This window comes from Eimeria mitis, genomic scaffold (assembly GCF_000499745.2).
Source record: "Eimeria mitis Houghton genomic scaffold, Emh_scaff71, whole genome shotgun sequence".
NCBI classification, from domain to species: Eukaryota; Apicomplexa; class Conoidasida; order Eucoccidiorida; family Eimeriidae; genus Eimeria; species Eimeria mitis.
Genome location: NW_013575165.1, coordinates 23,573 through 41,155, shown reverse-complemented (window position 1 = coordinate 41,155; position 17,583 = coordinate 23,573). Strand labels below are relative to the sequence as shown.

The 17,583-nt window shown below is 42.0% G+C and overlaps 3 protein-coding genes across 3 annotated transcripts; 2 read left to right on the top strand and 1 right to left on the bottom strand.

Moving 5' to 3' along the window:
* Nucleotides 1-4,619: 4,619 nt before the first annotated feature.
* On the bottom strand, nucleotides 4,620-5,075 carry EMH_0062900 (uncharacterized protein; the record flags this gene model as incomplete). Its single annotated transcript, XM_013501557.1, has 1 exon — nucleotides 4,620-5,075. The coding sequence occupies one exon, from the start codon at nucleotides 5,073-5,075 to the stop codon at nucleotides 4,620-4,622; it is 456 nt and encodes a 151-aa protein (XP_013357011.1).
* A 3,432-nt stretch (nucleotides 5,076-8,507) lies between these two features.
* On the top strand, nucleotides 8,508-10,243 carry EMH_0062790 (uncharacterized protein; the record flags this gene model as incomplete). The annotated part of the gene is made up of 3 exons (XM_013501556.1): nucleotides 8,508-8,641; nucleotides 9,047-9,347; nucleotides 9,950-10,243. The coding sequence occupies 3 exons, from the start codon at nucleotides 8,508-8,510 to the stop codon at nucleotides 10,241-10,243; spliced, it is 729 nt and encodes a 242-aa protein (XP_013357010.1).
* Nucleotides 10,244-15,591: 5,348 nt separating this feature from the next.
* EMH_0062680 (uncharacterized protein) lies at nucleotides 15,592-15,876 on the top strand (the record flags this gene model as incomplete). The annotated part of the gene is made up of 1 exon (XM_013501555.1): nucleotides 15,592-15,876. One exon carries the CDS (start codon nucleotides 15,592-15,594, stop codon nucleotides 15,874-15,876), a length of 285 nt encoding a protein of 94 aa, XP_013357009.1.
* Nucleotides 15,877-17,583: the final 1,707 nt, after the last annotated feature.

Below are 17,583 nucleotides of genomic sequence, written 5' to 3'. Positions count from 1 at the left end.
TCGCGGCATGCAATCGGCAGTTGGTCTGAGTAGCTCCAGGAACACAAACATACGATGATTCCCAACACATTTTCAAGGTGCTCGACTCTAAAACCCTCCAACGGAGGCGCTTAAGCACTTTTGTTGGCTGCCCGTGTACTGCAAAGCTGTTCTTCAGATGACTCGAGAAGCATCATTACCGTGCACCAGCCGCCCCTATCAACTGCCAGCTTTGAGAAAGACGTTATCTGCCTTAACGGCCGATGCAGTCCTCCATGCAGAAGTGCAAAAGAAACAGGCATGCAGCTGCTTACTGTAGTCCCTCTCTACATATCACAGCTAAATAAACGGTGAAACGGTCAGAGAGATCTCTAGGGGCAAGGTATCTTCATTTAGCTGGCTTACTGTAGTGCTAAATCACTGTAGTGGTAAATCACTACAGTAACCCAGCTAAATAAACGGCGAAACGCTGGGAGAGAGCTCTAGGGGCAAGGTTGCTTCGTGATAGATGAGTGCAATAAACTACACACCTCTCTCCGTTACCAGACGCCTGTGGTGGCATAGCGTGCATAAAAAGCACATTTGAAATTGTACGTTGTGTCGGGTTCCATACATGCGATAGCGTTTAAAAACCCTTCTAGTTAATTCCGGTTGCTAGCATATTTTGGAGTTTTCTGCCTCCGAGCTGAGCTCCACCTGAGTAAATTACCTTGCAGGGTGGACAAAACCAATAGTTTGGAGGGAGACGAGGCTGAAATGACTTGCTGACCTGCATTTATGTTCCGCGTCTTCTATTAGGCTCATCCAAATGCGTCTGCTACCGGCCGTAACAATGCAGAGATCAAAGCGAAGGCCATTACAAACACGGAATAACTACTAGCCGTGAAAATTCAACATTTGTCAAGCTGTGGAATGGGGCTACCATATTGCCGGTTCTACAACATGGCAGACTCGCTTGTTTTAAAAGGTTCCGTTGAAATTGGCTTATACTGACATGTATTCAAGTGACAACTTCAGGCGTGCAAGTCTGGGGCTCAGACGTACGGCAGTGCCTCACGAATGGGGCTTAAGGCGTCATGCGTATATCCTTGAATGTCGTTTCCTGCTCTGTAAATTTGCTGCAAGGCATTGGGAGTTCGCATACGTCGGCGTATTCGGAGTTGCTAGAGATACGCCTCGAAGTCTGCAACTGAGGCTTCGTCGAACTGATCTATATATCCTGCCACACGCGCAGAATCCAGTATGGGGACCTGTGCGCGATCCTGCGCCGCCACTCACCAGCTCCTTTGTCACAACCAGCCGGGGGTCTCTCGGTCTCGCATGTTCGGTCTCTGTTTCAAGTGGGACATCTTTAAATATGATATAAATAAACAGTTTTTCACGCTAAGCATAGCATGCTCAAATATGAAGTAAGCGAAATAAACGGATTGGTATATGCATTACATGAAATGAATGATTTAAATACAACGTGCATGCAGTGTATGAAATTGACAGATCTGAATAAAACAGAAGGAAACTGCAGATGTGAGAAGCGGATTAAACACATTTCGATGTGATATGGGTGCAATATGCATATCTGAACATGGAATACTTGATTTTCAGTGTTAACTAAAACAAAAAAAACAAATTTGCATGTGGAATGTATAGGATAGATACACTAAAATACGCAGCACATCAAATGGCCAGTTTTAAATGAATAAAATGACGAAAGATGACATTAAATTTGGATGAAATAAAGGGATATAAATGTGGAGTAGATGAAATTGATGTAGTAAAATACGAAGTCGACGAAATAAACAGATGTGAAATGGAATAAAAGTGAAAACAGAAATGGCTATGTTGTCTCTAAATTTCCTTATCGCATACCATGCATATTCATACCTGTTTTTCGAGACGACATAACCATTTCTGTGCTCACTTAAAAGGAGCTTCTGTGCAGCAAGAGGCGTAGTACAAGCAACCCTGCCATTGTTCATCACTGTAATATTATTGGTATTCTCATTACTAGTAATATTCAGTTATAATGCTGATCCTAGTACAAGACTTTGAACACAGATTTTGTCATTGTCAGTGCGCGCAATATCAGTATCATTTATTATAATTATATGATGTATATTATAGTATTATGCCGCAAATACTGTCACTCTCCACTATCGTAACGCTGGCCCTTGATATATTAAAGTTCTTTTTCATTCACCAAACTTCAACTAAAGCAATATGCACTCATTCACCAATTCCCAAACTTCAACTAAAGGAATATGCAATCAACTGAGAGAATAAATCATCTACACAGTGCACTTTGTCTTGCCGTATAGAACAGACTGAGGAAGTCTTATTTAAACGCCGGAAATAACAGCGGTGATCGTGTTGCTATTCTTCTTTTCCATCTAAGATTTTATTTTAGACACATTATTAGATACTAAATATAATAAACAAAATTTAACTGAATTAGATCAATAAGGGTAACGTTCTATACCAACGTTGTTTAAATTAGCTATTTTTGAATTGTATAACTATTATGTCCCAGTAATTTCAACATTATCACTTATAAATTAAGTGGTTTTACCCTCTGAGCTAATGTCCTAAATATGATTTACGGTTAAATGGAAATGAACATGTTTCAGTTTTAACTACTCTACCTGAACTTCCAAATGAAGCTAATGCTGATTTATCTTTTATATTTCCTATTTCTTAACGAATAAAATATTTATTTACTATTCCTTAGCTAACGCGTTAAGTATTCCGCCTCTGGTTGCTATAATACTGAAATATAAGTTTGAAGTGTGTAGCTCTATGCCTGAAAGAATGGACATGACTGGTTTCATGCGTACCTCTGTAAAAACAACAAAATATGTGCAGTTTGATTATTAATAAAACGAGGTCTCCAGGAGTCTGTTTCGCTGCAAGCAGATTTCCTCCGTGGGGTTAAATTAAAATAACGGGTTTAAAAATGTAAAATCGATACTTGGTTCAAAAACCAACATTTTTATTTGCATTTGCACTTGGTTTAATTTCTAATTGCATTGCTTGTTGGTGTGTTACTCACGTTGAATGGAGACAAGAACGTGCCTATGGGGCGGTTTGGAGAGCGTGCGTCAGGGTTTGATACTTGAGTAAAAAGAACTGCTCTTTACTATGCGTGAGCATATAGCTTCTTTTTGCCTCTTTGTATTGTTGCTGTAGTTGTTCAAGCGGTACTGTTGGCTGTGGTGATGGCTGCAACTCTTGCTCTCGTGTCCGCTTTTTCTCCCTCCTCTTCCTTTCTCTCCTCTTCTTTTCTTTCCTCTTCCTTTCTCTCCTCTTCTTTTCTTTCTTACTTTTCCCCTTTTTCCTCTTCTTCCCTTCCAAGAAACTGCCGACAGCCACGGTGACCGCAGGTGCCCTCACGGTGTCGAGGCTGCCTCTTTCTTCTGCTGGGCCGCCGCTAATATCTCCACGTAGTTCGTCAGTTTGGAGGCTTACATGCGCAAATAGATCAGCAAAATGATCTTCTGAAGACTGAGAAGCAAATGCAGCTTCAGTTCCTGCGTCCATGACCAACACGGCGACCACCGGCGCAGCCATGGCGTCCAGCAGCCTCATGGTGAGATATGACTAAGGGATCTATGCATTGAATGCTGCCCTACCTCAAGTAAACAGTTGTATGGTTCATACAGTTAAGTAAAAAACCAAGAAGAGCCAAAAATAACACAAAACTCCAGGGAATGACCAGCCTCTCACCACACCCCGTCGGCGGTGGCGCTGTGCAAGCGGCGCCCGAGCATCGAGGCAGGTCACCATACGGCAGCAGAAGCGACAGCAGCACCAAAAGGATGCAAATGATTTTTCCGCATTAGATTCGGTGAATGAAAACAACAAAATAAAGTAGTTAAAACGGTTTGAGTCGTTTTCCGTTTTATTTTCCGCAAGTTTCGTGCTGCTGGGAGGAACCCGTGCTTGTACATATGTTGCATGGCTAGCCGACGGAGACAGCCAATTCACGAATACGTGCTGCGGCGCTAGACACTTCATTGTTGTAGATGTTATCACAAGAAATAATCAAAAAAGCATACTAGGTCGTTTATTATTCGCTGTTGCCGCCTACTCCCGCATGCTGGTGCAGCAAAGGAGAGGAGACTCTAACGACAGTTGTGTGGGCAACCAAACCAACCACGCCCGAGGAAGCAAACGGATTATTAGAAGAATCCAGAGAAAAAACAAACGGAAAAGTGATTTTGAATCACTCAGATGTATCAGCATGGGCTCTAGGTAGCTTCTGTTTTGCCGCGATACCTGATAGTATACGCGTTGCTGTAGCAGCAAAAGCAGCTGCAGCAGTACCACTACCACAAGAATAACAGAAACACCATCATCATATGCGAAGTTAATGTTTGGTTTTTGTTCGCACCCGTTGATTCTCTCTGCGGCTAACGCCTCTGCAGCCGTCACTGGGTATTGATGGTATGACACGAGACACGAAAGAGAACAGAAGATAGGAAAAAAATGCGAATGGTCTGCCAGGAACAAAACACAAATCTTGTAGAGACAAAACGGGGGCAGGCAATCAACAGGTCGCCAACTGACACCGAAACGTTCAGGTTGTTGGTGTATATTATTTCTCCATTTGCCTCCTTAAGTTCCAAATGTAGCAGCTGGAGGGCTTAGCCCTGCTGTGGTTCCTCACTTCCTTCTCCTTCTGCTGCAGCGGCGGTTTCCCTCTCTAAGGCGTCTACGAGGCTTCCGTACTTGAGTACTTGGTATTCTTCTTCAGTGTGGTTTTGAAGATATAGTTTCTTCAGTTCTTTTGCCTTGTTTTCCAGTTTCTTTGCTTTCTTTTTGAGCTTTTGCGCTTTGGTTTTCCTTGCGTGAGCGCTGTGAACGGCAAATGCGCAGTCGTCCTCGAGGCAGTAAGGAGAACGGTTTCTGCCTCTTGCATTGTGAGAAAGATTGATAAAGCGAGAGGCGGAGACCGCAGGGGGGGACGTCACTTCAACTCCCTCCTCTGCTAAATCCACAGACACCGGTTCTGTACCTCCGGGCCTCTTCATCAGCAGAGATAGGGAGACATCAGCGGAGAGGAACGCCACTAGAACTAGGAGGGTTATTCTGCCCCTCATCTCCGCAGAACAAAATCTCAGGACAGGCGCAACGCACACGGTCGCCTGGGGGCACGATGAGGCCCAGCACGTAATGACAAGGGGTACACCAGTTCAGAGGAAGCAAAAGGAAGGAAAAATGAAGAGTATTCACGTTGAATCCCGGTTTAGGCGCTGAAGGGAAGCTTCAGACTGCGGTGCCGGCGGGTGATCAACGAAGTGCGGCGGCGCTGAAACCCCACGGGCGGGCCGCAAAAACGAAGCAGCAAAATATGACAAATACTAGAAAAAGTCAAAGGTAAAAGGGAGCTAAATTGTTTTATAGTCGTGGGGAATTCAAGCAAAACTCTTGGAAACCGGACGATGCTCTCGTTGTTGAGGTTGGTGGTCCTCACCACCTGTACAGACACTCCGTGCCCGGACCACTCCGCAACGCAGCGACTCTCAGAAAGATGCCTTGAAACATCACTAGAACAATTCTGTTCAGAACTTAACACAATCAAATCGGGATTTTGCACTTAATTTGGATGTGATCTCCTGCTTTCTCGATGCAGCGTCGTATGCCGTCGGCTGCGTGGAGCGGAGTGAGGAAGCAACAACTGTAGCTCGCCTGCTTATTACATGTGCGGAGGGTCACTATTTAACAATCCTAAATTGATATTTTGGGTTTTTCATTTGCCATTTCAGTATTAAAAGCATGAAAAATCATTAGCTTGCAGCTGCTAGTTGGACAATCGTAGCAGCGGCGCGCAGCACAGAACCCAGGCGGCGCCTCCTCTCTTGCCTGCCCCTCAAAAACGAAATGCAGTGGCACTCTGAATCCTCCAAAAGGAGTCTTGGCAATAGTTCAAATGCTCGTAAGGCAGTCCCCGCCTATACTGCAGCAGCTTTGCATGCACGGGGTGCTCCTAGAGTGGCATATGTGCTGTGGGTTGGCATACACACAGACCCAGGGTGTAATGTAGATAGTTCTGGGGTTTACACAGACTGCAGCTGTGCAGCAATCTGGGGCACCCAAACATTCTCCGCTGTCAGGCAGCGTTATGTACCCAAATGGCTCTGAGGTGACGACAGTACTAAGACCCAAAGCGCGCGGACGGGAGGGGGTGTTTTTTTCTTTATAGCGCTTTGATTCTTTTGTGTCTGTCTTAATTCCTTGGGTTTTCCTTGGTAGTGCACATTTAATAAATTTGCATCGCCTACTTGGTGATGTTCACTAAATAAATGTGCACAACGTACATGCTGGTGCATATTAAACGAAATGACAAAAACGTCTCGTTAGTATGCACCACGGAGACAAACGAAAATATTTAGTGGTTTATAAGAAATAAGGAAACTAAAAAGCTACAACTTCGAGCCTAACAACAAAGTCTGAGCCGACGAATTCGCCGTTTCCGCCAAGAGAACAAATACATATAAAGATTCAAAATTGAGTTTGACAAGAAACAACAAAAAATTGCATCATAAGTGTCAAAACCATGTCTTATAGCTCTTTGCTTTGAAGGGTCAGTTTGCTCATGCATTTATTTGGTTTTCTCTGCACTTGTCCAAAGAGGCCTCCAGCAGCAATCACATACAGCAGAAAGTTCATCCTGATGATATATTTTCTTGCATGGACGTGTTGCATTTTGATGTTTAAGTGCTTCGCCTAAAAAATAAAATGAGTTTGTCTGTCTGTCTGAATATGTAGCTCGCTCTCGTTGTTCTTCTTGTTTCTCTTGTTCCCCTTGTTTTTCATCTTCTCGCTTTTTTCCTACCTTTGCTCTTTCATCTTCTCCGTCTTCTTCGCCTCGTTGTCCCCCATCTTCCTTTTTTTCTCCTTTACCAGAAGATATTGGAGGATGAAACTAAAACATTCAAGAGAAGAAACGCGCAAAGATGCGCTGAAAAGCAGAATTACATTCTGTTCAACTTTTGTCCTTGCTTTTTTCGGCTTTCTGTTGTTTGGTGTAGGCAGCTAATAGGCAATATTATTTCCTTCTACCTTCGCACAGTCTTGCACCAAATACAATAAACAAATGCATCTTTTACTGAATTCATGCTGGGTCTGCACCGGTTGTCGAGCACTGCGTGCTGTGCCTATTCAATTGCCCTTCCTAATAGGGGCTATAAAAACAACACCAATAATAATTATAATATCAATAACAATAATGAAAATAATATTTGCTCGAATAATCATCAATATAATACTATTATATGTTTCAAACTCGCACCCTTGCAGCACCACAACTGTGGCTCGCTGATAGCTTTTTCTTCTGTTTTTTACGGGGTGCTTTCCAAGCAATCATTGGTTACAGAGAGAGGCTCCTTTTGGATCTGAACGAAGGGAAGATGGGGTGTATTTAATTATATTTAATACGATGTCACATTATTTTGATGAGTAAAACGTTTTGCCGCAGCGAACAACAAATTCCTGTTCACTCTCGGGGTTGCCCTGCAGCGCTAGCTGAAGCGGTGAGGGTTTCAACCCATATCAGCCCGTCTTCTCCACCCCTGACCGATGACTCTGCGCCGAGGATTCAGGCATCCTGAAGACCAGAGGGGATGCCAGCTGCTTTTCAGAAACATTTCCCTAAGTATTTGAATCTGTTGCCGCTCACGACGGTCCTCGTATAGAACCGAGGACCACCGTTATACATCCTTTGCTGCATGTGGAGCTAACGTTGCAGACAGCGGCTGTGAAGCACAACCCTGGCACACAACAGAAAACGTACATGCATATAGAAATCCAATGAACACAAACTTCAGTCGGAGTTTACTATACACCGCCAGCCCCAGAGAATGTCGCTGGTATTCTCTGCAAAACGCCCCATAAATGTGCGGACTTACGGTTGATTGCAGTTACTAATAACATTCAAAGCTTGCTGGGACTTATAGTTGTTATAAATTTTCGTTTTTTTAAGCTCTACGCATGTGGCTAAACTATTGCGATGATGCGTCTGCTGAATGAAGTCAGATAATCGGATTACCTTGTTCTTAACTTCATGTTCCTTGTTCAATCAACTCATCTATATTTTTATTTATTTATATATTTGCTAATTCATGTTTTTATTCGTTCCTTTGCATATTTGTTTTCTTATGCTCGCCCTCTAAGCCAACACCACCACCACCTTTCTTCCGTCTGTCGGTGGTCCTGGGGGGGGTGGTTGTGTAGGGGGCCCCCCTGGGGCCTCCAGCATACTCATTTTTTTTTATATTGAGGACCTGCGCGGTGTGAAAACAAATTATTTTAAAGGAAAATGATTCGTTTTGAAATGCTTGTAGTCGCAGAAGACAGCCTGAGATCTTCCTGATGACATCCTGTGTGGGATGGATGCGTACGTGAGGGAACCCAGGAGGGGCGTGATTGGTGCTGTTTTTGTCCGCTTTTTTGTTTTTTTTTTCCTTTTTCTATGAATCTTCTGCTGCATTTTCACTGAAATGTCGCGTGAGAAGTCCGCCTGCCTCAGCAGGATGCCTGAGGAGGTGCGGCTGCTGCAGCAGGCTGACGTCATTACGGATTACCCAACCCATTTGCTGCGAGCAGCAGAAGAAGAACTCAAAGACTATTACCAGCAGCTGCAGAAGTGCAACGCTTTCCTCAACAAGTGAGGTGAAGGGGTGGAGAGATATATGTTTTTATCTAAAACATCTCTCATTTCAGTTCAGTGCAGTAGATAACACACAAACTAATCAATGAACTCTGGCCCTTCACTCTCAACCACCCGCTTAGCTATTTCAGCAGAAACCCAAATTCTGAAGCTGTGTTCACTACCTGCACTGTATTGATGAACCCAACAGAAACTCCACCACACACAAAACACAAACACACACAAGCATGCATGGATACGCATACCATAGACTCTGAACTCAGAACCCTAATTCCTTAAACCCTAATCCCAAAGCCCTAAACCCTTATATCAGCATCATCAGAGACGCATGCATGCATGTTTTTTCTGTACAACTGAGATTAAAACCTAAACCCTAAACCCTTTTGTGTGGCTTGTGCTTAGTTTGAGTTCGGAAACATCTGCTGAGGAGATTGAGGCGGTTGAGAATCGTCGTTTTGTATTGGAGTTAGATGTATTGCATGCACTGAGAGTGCTGAAGGTATTTCAGCAGACTCGCCAGCATTTGTTAGATAAAATGTCTGTTAAAGTTTTGGGGCAATTCGATGCTTTCGATGAACAAACACTTCTTAAACTATCAGATCATGAAAAACAATATCTCAGAGATGCATGTGCTGCTGAACACAGCAGAAGAGATGAACTCAATGCAAGAAATGTTGAAGACAAAAACGGAAAACCATCAGCTGTGAGGCCTTTTATTACTTTTCTTATTTTATATATTAATATATTATCTTATTTATTAGTATATATATTATGCGTTTAGTTTGATTCGTTCTTCTTTGTGTCTATTAAACTAAATTTGCTTTACTCGTGCTATTCAGTGTTTCTTCTTTATTTTTCAGTTAATTAGCTTCTTTTTTCTTCTTTTTTTAATTAATTTTTCTTTGATTTCTCTAAATTCTTCTTTTTTACTATTCATGTAATCAACTTACTTCTCCGTATGCATCAAGTTAATGCGTCTCTTATCGCGATTCTTCTCGGTTTTTTGCCGTTTGCTTTTTGTTTCCGTTTTATTCAATTTTTTTCCTTTTCGCTTATGTTGCTTCTGTTTGTGTCTGTTTTCTTTCTTCTATTTATCTGGTTTTGTTGCTTTGGTTGTTTCAATAACTTTAAGTTTCATCTTTTTTGTATGTTTCTGCTTGTATGTGTTTTTGTCACATTAGCCTTCTATTTGTTTATGTTGGTTTCAGTTCGTTTGTTTGTTTCACTGCCCATACATTTCTGTTTATATTTTTGTTTCGGTTTGTTTGTGTGCTTTATGTAACATATTTTGCTTCAATACTGCAGATAGCAGATGTGGTGTTTGAGAAGGAATGTCTACTGGAGGACCCCTGGCACTTTCGTTTGCTGTCTTCTTCTGAGGAGGCAGAAGCAGCAGCAGCAACAGCTGCTGCTGCTGCTGCTGCTGGTTGCAGCAACTTCAGCAACTGCAACATTACTTACGTTGCAAAAGGCACCGTCAGACGCCTGCCCCTGTACAGGGCGGTGCAGCTGCAAGCCAAGGGAATCGCCAAAGTGCTGCAGGTAACAGATCATCAGTGGCTGCATCAAGACTCTGCTGCTTTCCAGGGACTCATATAGTTCTCCTTCAGCAAATTCCTGCCTCGATGCTCGATGCTGCTGTTCCAGCAGCTTGTTGCTGCGGCTACTCCATCGGGTGTGGCTTCTACGTTTGATGCGGCTGCTGCTCTTGCTGCAGCTGCTGCAGTTGCTGAAGCTGCTGCAGTTGCTGCAGCTGCTGCAGTTGCTGCAGCTGCTGCAGTTGCTGCAGCTGCTGCAATTGTTGCTGCTGCTGCTGTTTTTGCTGGACGGGAGTGTTTGAGCCGCAAAAGGAAAGCAGTTCAACACGTCGCAGCAGCGTTTCATTTATTGATTCAAATGAACGAATTCCTGCTGCTGTACTAACTCTGAAAACTTACCGATGGCAAGGAAGAGAGTGGATGTTTAGAGTTTAATATATATGCTTAGGGACTATAGTTCAGGGTATACGGCGTAAACCTAGCGTTTAGGTTTAACGGTTTAGGGTGGTGTAGGGTTGCAGAGCGTATGGTTTAGGGTTTGGTTTCCTTATAGCTTGCCTGCGTGTTCTTGTTGATATTTCGAGTCTGCATGCTGCAAAATGCCGAGAAAGGGGTTGCTGCTGCTGGTCCAGCTGTTTCTGGTGATCTTGCTGCTGGCGGTGCTGCTGCTGGTGCTGCCGCTGGTGCTGCTGCTGCGGGACGCTGCCTGAAGGCTAGGAATGATTAGAAACGGTGATCGATTTCATTGTTATTTGCGTGTAAAGCCCCAGATAGGTTTATATGTGCCTTGACTCCATTTGTATTCATATATCCTGCTGATTATTTTTATATTTATAGTTGTACTCAGCACTGCACCGATGCCGTATATATGTGTAATAGTGACTGTAACAGCACCACGAATATATTATTGGCATCTGTATATCTACGATTTTTCAACGTGTTTAACGCTTATAATGAACTGTTCAACCAAAAAAGTTTATTTTTTTCAGTTTCGCTTATCTGCGGCTCACAAAATGAAGTCGTCATACACGGTGCATCGACGGATGCCTCTCAGGCGTGTGGATGATAGTTTTAACCTAAGCAGAGGCAAAATACACACACCATATCCTTACGATAAACTAAATATTATGAAACAAATATTAATGAATAAAAAAGAACAAAAAATTACCTTAAAAAACAGAAAACACCGCCGGCCTTGCCTGCACGCTGAACAGCGGTCGAGGCCCTCTGCAGACGGCCATTGGTCAGTCGCAGAGGTCAGCCTTCTTTGCTTGCATTTGTTTGCACTTTTGGTCTTTTAATATTAAATAAAACCAAAATTACAGAGAAATAAAAACGATTATATTCATACTCTTATATTTTTCGGCTGTGTGCTTCTGTTTGCCTGCACGCCTCGCTGGTTTCTCACTGCCGCCGTGCAGTGACCACAGTAGACGAGACCGCGGCCGAAATACTCTGGAAAAGTTCATTTTTTTTTGGGTTAAAAACCTCGCATAAAACTATAAGAACACAACAAAACGAGTAAAAACACATTGACGCATCAGAGGTGCAGATACGGTGGTTTTTTTCTCCTTTTTCATCGGCAGCAGGATGAGGGCCCCCTCGGCCGGCGTTATCCTCGCCGCTCTCTCCCTTTCCTCTTGCAATGGAACGCAGAGTGAGAAACCAAATATTTGCCTATTTTACAGCTGTGCGGATCTACATGCAGCTTCGTGCATTTGTAACAGCAAGCCATTACAGCTGGATTGTATTTCGAGGCACTCTTTGGCTCCAGGCACCGACAGATCCAGAGGCCCTTGAACGGGGTATATATATATATATATATATATACTTATACACATCTTTGTTTCTGAGGTGTGTCATTCGAGTCTTTCTGCGTTGTGTGTCTTTATCTCTGCGCAGCTGCAGAATTCGTAGAGCAAACATACCCGAATTTAAGCCCCAAAACTCAATATATTGATATTGGGCTTCATTCAGCTCTATCTGCATCAGGTCACCGCCATGTTCCTCTTTTTGCCTCCGGAGACTTTTTGCAATTAAATGAAAATTCACCGAGAAGAAGCAGAACACGGGGAGGAGTAGTGAGCTTTGTTTTACTTCGCTTTGTTTGCCTATCTTTCTTTTTCTTTCTTATTTTGTTTTGTTTTGCTGTGTTGCTTTCTCCCCTTTTTGCATTGTTTGTCTCGCTTTTGTTTTTCTATGTGTGTTCTCCTCCACGACTATTTCTTTTTCTTTTTTCTTGCAAAGAAAAACGCTCTGCAGTTCCTCTCTCTCATCCTAACACCCCTCGTCTTATTTGTTGCTGCAGCTTGGAGGCATTACAAATGTATTAACTCGCATAAGGAGCTTTTTCAGTCAAAAGGCTCTCTTTCAAAAAGCTCACATAGACGAAGCCATAGATAACCTCGTCGCTTCCCCTCGAGGCAAACGTACGAAAACAAAATGAATTTGTATAGATTGTGGCTTGCCTATTATTTATAAAAGAAAATTAAATGAATAATAATTTGTTTTTTATTTATCAACGATAAACAAATTTATTTTTGGCGTCACCATACAAGAAATAGTGCATTCGGTTCCTTTGCAACCAAACGCTGAAGGCGCGAGCCCAACATCTGAAGCACACACTGCATTCTTCTTTCTGAAAAGATATTCCCTTTTGTTTATCTATTTATTTCCTCATTTTAGTTTATTTATACATTTATTCGCTTGTTTGTTTTCTATAGGTCTTCTCGCTTGTGTGACTCTGCGTCCTGAGGCGGAGGCGAGGCACCGGGGAACAAAATTTTGCAAAAAGTTTAAAGGAGATAAATTTAAGGAGCTTTGTCTAAGTTCTGTCAACGAGGGAATTCATCTGCTAGAGAAAGCTGCAAGCAAATGCGATCAACCCGCCAAAGGAGGTATATAAATATATATATATACATATATATTATGTACCTTTAATTATATATATGTATGTGTTATATAGCTTTAATTATATGTGTATTATAAAGCTTTAATTATATATATGGAATACACCTCGCGCAGCAGGCACATAGTGTTGCTTCTTCTCAGCACTCCCTCTTCTCTGTTTGTTTACGTTGATGGAGATAATAATCATATATGGAGTCTACAGCGTAAAAGCAACAATAAAAAGCTGAATAACTGCAATTCTAATCGAATATTATTCTTAAACAAATGACTTAGTCATTAAATTATATATTTCTAATCATTGTTTTACCCAATTTGCAGATTGCCTCTTCGAGAACCTCCAGTTGCCCCTCGTGCACCCGTTGCTCACACAAAGAGATGGTGAGTGTTTAGGGTTTAGGGTTTAGGGTTTGGGGTTTACGAATTACATGATACGTTTCAAGTGCAGGGTAAAGGTCCGAAAGATTACGCTATATGGGTTGTAGTTGATGGCTGAGGGCTAGGGCTAGGGCTTGGGGTTTAGTTAATAAGAGTATCTTGCTTATCAAAGCAGCATCCTTTTGAACGGGTTTATGTGCGACTCGCCGATTGGTCTCTGCTTCAAAAAATATATGAGCATTTATAGAGATATGAATTCCAGGTGCACAAACATTTCAAGAGATGTAAGGAATAGAATATATGTATCCGTATTTAATTAGAATCTGCCCTTGTCTCTTTCTTTGTCCTTTTCTCTATCTGTTTAGAAGAATTTAATTACACCTTGACGGACTTCTCTCTTCCGGGCTTCACTGTGGGTGACTTTGGGGTTGACACCCGTTGGGATCAGATAGAGAAACTACAACAACTAACTGAAAAAAACGAATTCATGACGAGGTGGGGACTCAGAGATCGTGTTAATAAAGAAGAAGAAAGACTGAAGAAGAAACAAGGAAAAAGAAGAAGAACACAAAAAGATAAAGACAGAGATTTCTGGGTATGCTGAACACATATAATATTGATAACAATAAAAAGCTACAATACAGATGGTCAATACCACTAAAGTAATAGTAATACAAATATTGCTGAATTCTAGCAATGCTCACTAGCAGTATCATCGTATTTATTAAAACATTTGTATATCAGCTTTTTTTTGTTAACATTTGTTCTGTGTGCTGCAGAGAGCGTGGCAGTTGATGGTTCGGGAGATAGGGAGTAAGCCGCAGGCGGAGCCCGTTTTGATTCGTTTGTTGTTGCTGTTTATATCTTTTGAGAGCTGTCCAAGACGTCAAATAAATATTTTTGTTGGAAACAAAATGCAGAAAGCGTCATCCATAGACGCGAGAAGAAAAGCCCTCATCGCCGCATTCACCAGCAGTCTACACATTGAGAATTGCAGTGCAGTGAGCACGGAATTAAACTGTAGCGTGATGTCTACTTATTTAAATTTAAAAGAAAATTTAAAAGAGATACATTACCCTCTGCACGAAGAAAACCCACCCAGCAAAGACCTTCCCGAGATCTCCATTCAAAATACAGAAATTACACACATACCCAGTGAAGCTGAAATTCAAGACCTCAGAGAAGAAATAGAAGAAGACACACAAGCAGATGTCACATTTGGTAAGTCGTTCACTCTTTTAACCCCGTCACCCGCACCATATTAAACAAATAAACACGTATGCACTTCAACAGCCAGAAATATCAATAAAGTACAGCAGCAAGAAAACAATAAAGTTCACATCGTATGATGTTAAACAAGCAAGCGCACATTCATTTAAACAATATTAGTAGAAGAGCCATTAATAAAATGTCATCGCAAGACATAACGAATATAATATAATTCATTATATAATGTAATTCCTTTCGTGCGGGTTTTCCGTTTTTTATTGTTTTGTTTGTCTGTTGTGTTTTGTTGCTGCCGGCTGCTTTGTTCTCTCGGTTCTTTTTACAGCAAATTCCGTGGCGGATTCCTTGGGATCAAAAATGCTAGACTTAATGGCAAAGACGCGAGCAGCGAGGGCAGTTATTGCAGTAATAGTGAGCGGCGTGCTGCGGTTTGTTGAGAGTTTTCGTTCAAAGGGAGGGAAACGCTCGGCCTCTTCTGCATCTAAAAAGAAGATTTCAAGACAACACGGAACAGAAAGAGGAGCTATCATCAGCAAATCACAAATATCAGCAATTGCCTTTCTTATGGGGGCTGGAAGAGCAGCTTCAGTTTATTCTATGAGCGCAAAAGAAGGAATGGCGGAGCTACAGAGCGCAATCGTGAAGAGAGTGTTGAAAAAAAGACTGCAAAACGAAAGAAGAAAACAAAAACCCAAAAAGAGTTTTAGAGAAAGACTAAGAATTTTAAGGCGTAGAGGGGAACATGAATCAACAGCATCAACGTCGTTCCTCTTATCAAAAGCTCAAAACAAGCCCAACCCGCAAAAGTCTTTATCTTCTCCTTGCGGTCATACTTGTATTAAACTTCTGAAAATTAAATATGCTTCCTTACTGCAAACGATAAAAGAGGAAACAGGTATGGGGAGAACAACGAAGCTCTTGCTGGCCGGTGGTTCTTTCTTGTTGATAGGAATATCGATGGTGGGCAGCCTGGTGCCAGGAGGTCTCATCGCAGGGCTCATAATTGCGGGTATTGTTACAATTCTAATCCCTTTAATAAAACGTGTTTCTTCGTTTGTTTCCGGTAAGACACCCGGTGGAGGCCGTGAAGAACCAGAAGAGGAAGAGGAGGCTGAGGCAGGTGGTGGTGGTGGTGCTGAAGAGGTGCCCAGAGGAGGATACGCAGAGGAAGAAGAAGAGTAAACACACACCCAGGAAGGTATAATGGATTGTGAATTATTATTTAATTATTTAATTAATAGCATTATATTTAAATTTTTAGTTTTTGAATTCTTCTGTGCATTTGATGCACCCAAAATCATCGAGCGATCCGCCGCCCGTGCTCAACGATATTTCCGTCCAGGAGAAGCTGCGCGATACCGGCAGAATCGTCTAATTTTGTGTGGAACAGAGGAATAAAAGTTTTAATTTATCATTTATTCAATTTAATTTAATTAGTTTGCTCAGTTAATCGGAGAAATGTCGTCTGATAGACCTGTGTTTCCACTGAGGTCACTCCCTCTGCAATGGTCAGTTTCAGTCTGCCGAAGCGTCGTTGTGCGCTGAGTCAAGGGGGCCCGCGAAGAACGACGCCAAAACTTGCGTTATTCTTTTTTATAGTAATACAATGTTTTATACTTATCGATGCCTTTCATTTTTGCACTTTATTCGGTTTCATCCCGAAAACCCAGCGCGATTCCTTCGTACATTGCACCGCTTCTAATAACGCAAGCTCAGCACTCTCCTGCGCCTTTCCAGAATATTTTGTGGAGAGAAAGAAATATGTCTAATTATTCACTTTTAAGGATAAATAACGACTCACCGCCCTGGCCATTGTCTCTCCTTACAAAGGAAAATAGCTCCATTAAAACACGAAATAGAGTACGATCTCCTTTCCAATGCATTTGTTTCACTTTCAAGTACATCCCTAGCGTAAAAATTGGAAAAAGAAAACCCTATTTTGGGGCTGTGTTCGTGGTACTACGCATATCGACTTTTGCGTATCTGCTGCAGGGCCCCTCCGCTACTCAGCAGCAGCCAAACAGCAGCAGCCGCAGCAATTTTGTAGTAAAAAAAGTGCATATCCTTGTCTTTTTCGCTTATTTGTGTATTATTTTGATGACTTGTGTACTTCTGCCTCCTAATTTCTTCTGCAGGGCGCCTCTCAGCCGCGTTGTATTAACCGCCACCGCAGTGGTGGGGCCCCTTGAATCACCAGCCGCCCATCCTCTGGCTGCGCGTACTTCGTTTTTTCTTTTATATTTGCTTTTTGTTTTCGCTTTCACTAAACACGGAAATTGCCGCCGCGTTTGCAATTCACAGTGCGGATACATGATTGCAGCAGCAAACCCCAGAGCTGTTCAGTCGATATAAGGCCCCTTATCATCTAAGGGATTTCAACTTTCTTGAAAGTGCAACGCTGAAAGTGCTGGCGGAAAAGTACCGAGTTAAAAGGTCTGTGCAAAATACCGCGCAGTAAGGAGAAGTTCCTGCAGCTGAAATACAAAAGTATGAACGTGGAGTTAAAAGTGGCTTTGCAGAAAAAAAAGTGAAAACAATTTTACGTTTTGCCAGCTTTTCGCAACGTTCATTCAGCCACAGGCCATGGAAGATGCTTTTATATCGGTATATATATATATATATATATATATATATATATATATATATATATATATATATATATATATATATATGCATACATATCTGCAAAAACATATCTTACATTTGTATATATCATCTGCGTGTTCGATTGAAAAAAAGCTTTTGTGGTTAAGTTGATTGACAGAATTAAAATGTTATTTCGCTGCGTTTACAAGGCAACTGAAAACACTTTACTGAAAAGACGCCGAAAAGGTATCACGCAACCATAAGGCTGAAATCTATGTGCATATATATACGCATGAAAAACAC